This window comes from Lipotes vexillifer, unplaced genomic scaffold (assembly GCF_000442215.2).
Source record: "Lipotes vexillifer unplaced genomic scaffold, Lipotes_vexillifer_v1.1 scaffold868, whole genome shotgun sequence".
In the NCBI taxonomy this organism is placed as follows: Eukaryota; Metazoa; Chordata; class Mammalia; order Artiodactyla; family Lipotidae; genus Lipotes; species Lipotes vexillifer.
The window spans coordinates 253,455-261,771 of NW_006790424.1; the positions used below are offsets into that span (position 1 = coordinate 253,455).

Genomic DNA, 8,317 nt, shown 5'->3' on the forward strand with positions numbered 1-8,317 from the left:
GGGGGTGTCCTGTGCATTGTAGGATATTTAGCAGCACCCCTGGCCTCTACCCAATAAATGTCAATATCACCACCACTCCCAATCGTTACAAGCCAAAATGTCTCCTGGGGGCAAAATTTCCCCCATTGAGAACCACTGTTCTAAAGTGATTTTTAAAATAAGAAAAAGAAAATGTTTATATTTACTCACGTATTTGTCATTTCCAATACACTTCATTCTTTTATCCAGATTTCCATCTGGTAGTATCATTTTCTTCTGTTTCATGTAGTTTCTTTTACATTTCTTGTAGTGGTTGTCTTTTATTGTGCGTCTGAAAATGTCTTTTTTGCACCTTTACTTTTGAAAGCTGTTCTCACTGGTTTAGAAATCCAGGTTGACAGTTTCTTCCTATCAGTACCTTAAAGATGTTGCTCCGCTGTCTTCTGCATTGTTTCTGATGAGAACTCTGCTGTCATTCGTCCTTTGTTCCTCTGTAGGATATGTTGTTCTCTACTCCCCAAACCCCACCTTTATCCTTGGTTTTCAGCAATTTGATTTTGATGTGCCTCAGTTAAGTTTTTTTTCTTGTTTTACTTACTGTTTGTTGAGCTTCTTGTATCTGTAGGTTACAGTTTTCATCAGATTTGAAATATTTCCATCCGTTGATTCTTCAGAAATTTTTTCTGTCTCTCTTCTCTTTCGAAGACTCCAATCCCCCGTGTGATGGGCTGCTTAAAGTCATCTCACCACTTACTGATGCCCTGGCTTTTAATTTTTCCCCTAGTCTTTTATTCATTTTGGACAATTTATGGGACACAGTTAACATTACTTGGAAACAGTCTGATTAAGTGGAGAGACTCTGCAGCCTCTAGAGCACACTGTGCAGCTCTCCCCCCATCAGTATATACTTTTCCTGTACTTTTCCTAGTGTTTTAGTTGTTACTCCATTTTTGCTCCATGTGGAAGTTCTCCTTGATAAATGTTTTGTGAATGAATGTGAACTTACGCATTCATAATCTGGTGTTATTTCCCATGCCTCCCACTGTCTTTCTTTCACTACCATTTAAAAATAAAATCATCAGAAGAGTGGGGGAAAGCCATGAAGTATAAATATGTGCTTATCATTTTTCTTCACTCACAGAAATTAGTTGATATAAATTAGCTGGGGTTAGTTTACCTATTCTTAGTCTATGTGGAGTCATGAAGAAAGAGAAGACTGGATTAAGCAAATCTGAAAAAAACACAGCTGAGTTGGGCATGGAGAAGGAAAGATGAGCCAGCTTAGCACAAAAGCATTCTTGCTTTGCAGGTTGTGTGTTGCAGCCCTGTCGGTGAATAACTTCCGTGACAACCGGGAGGCCCTGTATGGTGTATTTGATGGAGACCGGAATGTGGAGGTGCCCTACCTTCTCCAGTGTACCATGAGTGACATTTTGGCAGAAGAGCTGCAGAAAACAAAAAACGAAGAAGAATACATGGTCAATACGTTCATTGTTATGCAAAGGTAAAACGTAGAGCACCTGCCCTGTGTTTTCTTGCTCTTCTTTGAGTGTTTGCCATCTGGTTAGAAAAACAGGTGTCCAGTAATCTCAAAGCCTATTGTTGAATATGCGTTATTCAAGATGCATTCAGGCGATTTGGTTTTGCCCAAGTATCAGGGCTGGACTGTGTTTCGTTTGAGACACACTGATGTTCAGACAACTTTGTTGGAGGCCGAGTCAGTGACAGGAATTGTTTCTCCTAGAACTGGTCTCATAGGCCTGTCGTGATTCCAGATTTTCACCAGATTGTTTATGACACACTGCCCTCACCCCAAATCATGTGAGGGCCAGACGCTCTTTAGACCTTCTGGCGTGTGGATTGCTCTTTGCAGTGGACTATTTCCATCTCGGTTTGTTCCCCCTTATGAAACACTGTCACTGATTCAAGAAGTGCCAACCTTTGAGAACTTGAAATGGTCAAATTTTAGGCCAGGAGTTAAATCATTCTTCATATATTGTTTTTCCCCCTTTATTAAATGTTCAGACAGTGTTACTAGTAGAATCCTAGGCCATTCCCTAGAGCTTTTGGTCACTGTGGAAGTTGTGGAATGCTGTTTCTAACTCTGAGGGCTGCATGTTATGAACATTCCCACATTCGAAGAATTGCTCGCTCTTTTGTCACTTTAAAGGCTTTGTAGGTTGTAAAGGAACTGCCTATTAATATTGTATTGCAAACACTTGCTCTTGTGGGACCAGGAAGTGGGGAGTGCTCTAAAGGTCATGGGAACAATGACTATCCTTTCTCTTTCTCTCCCTTTTCCCTGCCTTGATAATCTGCCAGAGGAAGTATCTTTGCAGCAGGAGTAGAAAAAGTGTCTGCTAAGGAATGCTGGTCCAGAGAAGCCTTGAAAGTTCCCCTAAGTCATGAATACTCTTGAAGAGCTCAGTAGAGGCAAGCCCTCTACTGGGGTTCTTTGCTGCTCGACTCAGCTGTCTTTCAGATTCTCAGTGGGCATGTGCAGTTAATAATGGATGCTGATAACTAATATTTAGTGAGCCCTTAATATATACCAGTCATTGTTCTAAATACCTTAATGCCATAAGGTATAAGACAGGGACATCTATCTACACATCTATCTACTTTTCTGTTTTGACCACCATCTTGTTTTAGGAAAAAAGCAAACACATTTCATACATACAGACACACATAACACACACACACACCCTTCACACACTCCTAAGAGGTCTGCTTTTTATAGACCCCCAAACACTGGATAAGAATTAAGAACTTAAGAACCTCAAACTCTGATTACTAGCTGTACTTCTCACAAACACCATCCAAATTCTGGCTTTGCTGGGAGGAATCATTGTGCCTTTGACAGGAGGAAAGCAGTGCTGCCTTGGCAGGGCCTAAAGTCCAGTCTGGTCGTAGATGTGCAGAAGTTGGAGTTTAGAGACCCAGGTTGTCAGCCCATCTCTAGGTCATTTTCTTGTCTCTTATTTTCCCTGTTGGTTAACAGGATATGGGGTGTGTGGTGATCTTTTCAGTCCTCGGGAGAACTGTATGTTCTCTGTGCCTGACATCCTAATTTATATGAACAGGCAGCCCTGGTTTCCATCGCTAGTGGTGCCCCTTGCCTAACCTAGACAGGGTCTGCCCTTGTAAACAAGGGAGTCTGTCCATCTTAACCTTCTGTACCACTCAGGATCCGTCTGGGAGGCACTGCCATCTGTGGGGCTTCTGATAAGAGTTCTTACCTCCTTTTGATTGTTAGAACTTGCAGGTGTCTTGTGTATTCAATACGTGTATGGACTGATGGTGAATAAAAGCACTTTGGAGCTTCATTACTAGAATATCCTTTCTGTGAATATTCTAGAATAGACATCACTCATCTAGAAAGTCTGCACTGTATAGGACAAGAACATGAATGGTCCAGTACTTGAAAGCATGTCCCCCCAAACATCCTAATAAAGCGAGAGGGTGGTCAGGTAATTCTGAAGTGTCAGTGGGTGTAGTGTGTTTACACCTGCTTCTGTTAAGTGGTCACTCCGGCTGTCCTCTCTTGGGAGCAGAGGGGATTTAGAGAGGGTGATGAAGAAAGAAGCGGTCATTCCCGCTGTCTTTGGGGCACGCCGATACGGAAGTGGCAGGCTGGATGCAGCAGGATAAGGGCTCCTTGATTCCACAGCAGCTCCTTGAGTCTTTCGTGGTGAAGTGACACCTGCCCCAGTTGTGAGCAGACACCTCTCCGTGTGTGTGTGTGTGTGTGTGTATGTGTGTGTCAGATTCCACAGGCTCTTTTCCTGAGTTGATCAGTGCCTGCTTTGGTGAAAGAGGCCTGGTGGAGCCCCAAGTTCTGTTTTTCCTCCTAGCCCCGTCCAGTGGTACAGTCTGGCAAAACTACACGTGACGGGTGTGTGTGGGTTTTTACCCCGTCTCTTCGTTTTCCAGGAAGCTTGGAACTGCTGGGCAGAAACTTGGAGGTGCTGCTGTCCTTTGTCATGTCAAGCATGACCCTGTGGACCCAGGAGGACCCTTCACCTTGACCTCTGCTAATGTGGGCAAGTGCCAAACGGTTCTCTGTCGGAATGGGAAGCCGCTGCCTCTGTCCAGATCATATGTTATGAGCTGTGAGGAAGAACTGAAGAGAATCAAACGGCACAAGGCCATTATCACGGAGGTAAGGAAGACGGATTTTCCTCAGGATGGGGGAGGACAGGGCCAGGGTCGTGGCAGAATCAGCCAGGCAGCATTTCCCGCCAAAGAACATTCTTTAAACATTGAAGTTGGTTTAAAATTAAAATTCCACATCCGGAGTATCACAGAGCAAACTCTGTGTGTGATGTGTCTGGAGACATTATAATATACAGAGTAATAAAATAGTTATCAACGGCCTCTCCGCATCGAGGGCTGTGCCACGGTACCGTCTCATCCTCACAGCCGCTCTTCGGAGGCACTTCGGCGGGGGGCTGAAGCCTCCAGCCCTGGAGTCACACCGCTGGTCCTCCTGTCCTAGATCTGCAGCTTGCGGGCTACGACCTTGAAACCTTGAAGCCTCAGACTCGTCCTCCGTAAAGTGGGCATAGCCGTGTGTCTGTCCTGTCTTACGAGGCGAGTGTGCGCATCGGTGTACCTGTAAGGAGGAGTTACTTTGGTTCATGCCATCTGCTCCACTTGAGTAAGGCAGTGAGCGGTTCTCAGCCAGGGGCCATCTCCCCCCGACAGGACACTTGCTGATGTCCGAGGACATTGTTGTTGTCACAACAGAAATGCTTGGGGCATGTAGCAGGTAGAAGCTAGGGATGCTGCTAATCATCCTACAGTGCACAGGACAGCCCCACAGCAAAGAATGGTTTGGCCCAAAATGTCAAGAGTGCTGCTGTTGAGAAACACGGGTGTCAGTCTTCGTGACAGAAGATTCCCTGTAGCGCAGCTTCCAAAGTGGGCTGGAGGAATTGTGCTCCACTCACTAGCTCATCCTACAGTGTGGCTCACCTGCTGCGTGCCTGAAACGTGATGTGGCCTACAGACGTGATCCCCGGAGACACACGTCTGCCCCCAGGAGGTGTCCAGTCTTGTGGATAAAACCCCTGGAAGCATGTGTAGCTTGGGTAAACAGTGGTGAACGTTTGCAGCTCAGTAGAGAAGGACTGTGACTCCCGGTAGAGGCTTTGACAAGGGCCGTGAGAAAGATAAAGACTCGGGCTCCACCACGAGGGTCTGGCAAAGGAGGCCGCGTGTAGATTTTAGTTCCCTGCTTGTTCTAAGAGCAGAGGATTAAAATGGACGCTAGACAGTCTCAGATGGGGTTGAATGAAATTATTAAACGTATTGAATTAAATGTTCAACTGTACACGATGCAAAGATTAACCATTTCTGCTACATAAATGCGTCACTGTTGGTGCTTCAGAGGTTTCTCCTGCTTTCTCTGCCTCCCTCTTCCTCGCTTTGTCTGTATCGCTGCATTGGTTTTCTTTAATTTCCCTGCCTTGAGGTATGCCCCCCCCAAACACAGACATACACACACAGACAAAATCATTGATTCTGATGTGGTGAGATCTTAAAGGGTTGGGCAGAACAGCGAGGGTAATTTTTGCCGAAATTCCACATTTTGGGGAAGAGCAAATATATTAGGAGAATTAAGAGAGTTGAAAATTGTGCTTGAAGCCCCTCTTTAGTAATTTTACTTCGAATTGTGCTGCCTGCTTGTATGTGTGGCGGGATTGTCTGCGGAGCTGGGGGCTGTACTCCCAAATGAAGGAGCGTGGTAGGGTTGGGAAGGGAATGGGTATTCTCCAGAAGAAACACTGGCTTCGAGGGAGACGGTTAGACCATCACTATTCCCTCATCCCAGACACACATGAAAGTTGTCCGAATGGAGCCTCCTCTGGAAAAGATGTTAAAAATAGGGGCACGTAGAGGCACGTCCTAGACCCGAGATCCTCGAACTTGAAGAATAAAGAACCGAGCAGGCACACCCTGGGGTCATCTCCCCTCCTCTCCTCCAGCTTCAGGGTAAAGGCTTTTTATTGGCAAGTGGTCTGAAACTTTGGTTCGTGGTTTAAGTGGCGTGAACCGGGCTGGACTGAAGCAGGAGACTTTGTCGTCTCCATGTGCTGCCAGGAAAGTGAGTTCAGGGAAGCGGTAGGACCTGGCACTTCTCCTTAAGCATCTGCCTCTCCAAACACGATCAGTTGTACCCAGCTAGTCATCCCAAGATTTCCCCACCAATTGTTTTTAACCTTCTTACGTTTAAAACAGTGCCTCTCCCCTCACTTCTGGACCTTCAGACATTACCGCCCCTGATGGTTGATGTGCTTTGGGGAGTGACCTAAGATTCTGGGCGTTATCTGGAACGTACCTGCCTCGGGGGCTGCTCGGCACTGGCGCATTCAGCAAGGCTCTTCTCTCGGGACCCCCGTGGGTTCCAGGAGGTGCTAATCGGCCATGTTGCTGTGCCAGATGATGGTCTGCTTTGGAGATAGACGGGTCCCAATGAAGGGAGTAACTGAGATACTTTCCATTTGTCCCTCCTGCTTCTTACCTGCCCCGGGCTTCTGCCCCAGGGTTCTGATGACAGGTGCACATGAACCACTCTCAGGAGGGTGGGCAGCCCCTCCCCCTGTGGACCGCGTGTCACGCTCCGGTGGTCCCCCAGGCAGGAGGCCCCAGGGAAGCCGCACGTCGCCTCGCGTGCTCCGTGGTAACGTCTGTTTGGAAACCCCTCTTCTTCCAGGATGGCAAAGTGAACGGAGTGACCGAGTCCACGCGCATCCTGGGCTACACGTTCCTGCACCCCAGCGTGGTGCCCCGCCCCCACGTGCAGTCTGTGGCCCTGACCCCGCAGGACGAGTTCTTCATCCTGGGCAGCAAGGGCCTGTGGGACAGCCTGTCCGTCGAGGAGGCCGTGGGGGCCGTGCGCAACGTCCCCGACGCCCTGGCCGCCGCCAAGAAGCTGTGCACGCTGGCGCAGAGCTACGGCTGCCGCGACAGCGTCAGCGCCGTGGTGGTGCAACTCAGCGTCCCCGAGGACAGCTTCTGCTGCTGCGAGCTCGGCACCGGCGGGCCCGTGCCGCCGCCCAGCCCCGGCACCTTCCCGCCCTCCGTCAGCATGGTCATCAAGGAGCGGCCCGCCGACGGGCTGGGCGTGCCGTCGTCCAGCAGCGGCCTGGCCTCGGAGATGAGCAGCGAGCTCTCCACGTCCGAGATGAGCAGCGAGGTGGGGTCCACGGCCTCGGACGAGCCCCCGCCGGGCGCCCTGAGCGAGAGCAGCCCCGCCTGCCCCAGTGAGCCGCGCTGCTCGCTGCACCCCGCCTGCCCGTCCAGCTCCTTCCAGCGCCAGCTGTCCAGCGCCACTTTCTCCAGCGCCTTCTCCGACAACGGCCTCGACAGTGATGACGAAGAGCCCATCGAGGGCGTCTTCACCAACGGCAGCCGGGTGGAGGTGGAGGTGGACATCCACTGCGGCCGCGCCAAGGAGGAGAGGCAGCAGCCCCTGCTGCAGCTGCCAGCCGCGGCCAGCGACGAGGGCATCGTCATCAGCGCCAACGAGGACGAGCCGGCCCTGCCCCGGAGGGCGGACTGTGCCGCCGTGGGGACCATGGGGCGCCGGAGGGCTAACGGCTCCGTGGCGCCCCAGGAGCGGAGCCACAACGTGATAGAGGTGGCCACGGACGCGCCTCTCCGCAAGCCGGGGGGCTATTTTGCAGCGCCGGCTCAGCCGGATCCTGATGATCAGTTCATCATTCCCCCGGAGCTGGAGGAGGAGGTCAAAGAGATCATGAAACACCAGCAGCCGCCGCCACCGCCGCCACCCTCACAGCTCCACGTGCAGCCGCCGCCGCGGCAGTGCCCGGGGGACCAGCTGCCAGACTGCTGTGACACACCGCTATGACCCACCTGCGCGCTGCTTAAAAATAAACTAACCAACAAAGGCTGAGTTGCCAGAGCCTCCCAGGCTCCCGTTAAACCAGGGGTTTACTCCACGCCCTTCTCCCAGACGCTTTCCCAGCCTGTCTTTGCAGCCAGTCTGTAGGTTTCCCTTCTGTTGGTCATTTTTTAAAATAATTACCACTTTTCTTCTCGTGATGCTGCACCAGTATGATTTAAATTTGTTAGCTTCTTCCTCTAACATATCAGTGTGTAAAGACAAAGAACAAAAGGTTTAATATATTACAGAGAAACAGTTAATGATAATGTAATACTTTTTAAAGTGGCTTTGTGTTGTTTTGTTTGTCTGGAAGGCAGGGCAGGTTGCCAGTGCTAAATGATTTAATAATACTGTAATTCTGTATTTCTTTGCGGGGGGTGGGGGGGGAAGCCTTTTTTTTTTTTTTTTTTTTTTTTTTTTTTTAAA

The 8,317-nt window shown here is 49.5% G+C and overlaps 1 protein-coding gene across 1 annotated transcript in view; it reads left to right on the plus strand.

Annotated features, from left to right (window-relative positions):
* PHLPP1 (PH domain and leucine rich repeat protein phosphatase 1) overlaps positions 1 to 7,855 on the plus strand; it is a 211,647-nt gene extending 203,792 nt beyond the window's left edge. The window contains exons 15-17 of the mRNA XM_007463703.1: positions 1,289 to 1,483; positions 3,913 to 4,141; positions 6,698 to 7,855. Coding sequence (XP_007463765.1) covers positions 1,289 to 1,483; positions 3,913 to 4,141; positions 6,698 to 7,855 — 1,582 coding nt within the window. The remainder of the gene's footprint in view (positions 1 to 1,288; positions 1,484 to 3,912; positions 4,142 to 6,697) is intronic.
* The last annotated feature ends 462 nt before the right edge of the window (positions 7,856 to 8,317 follow it).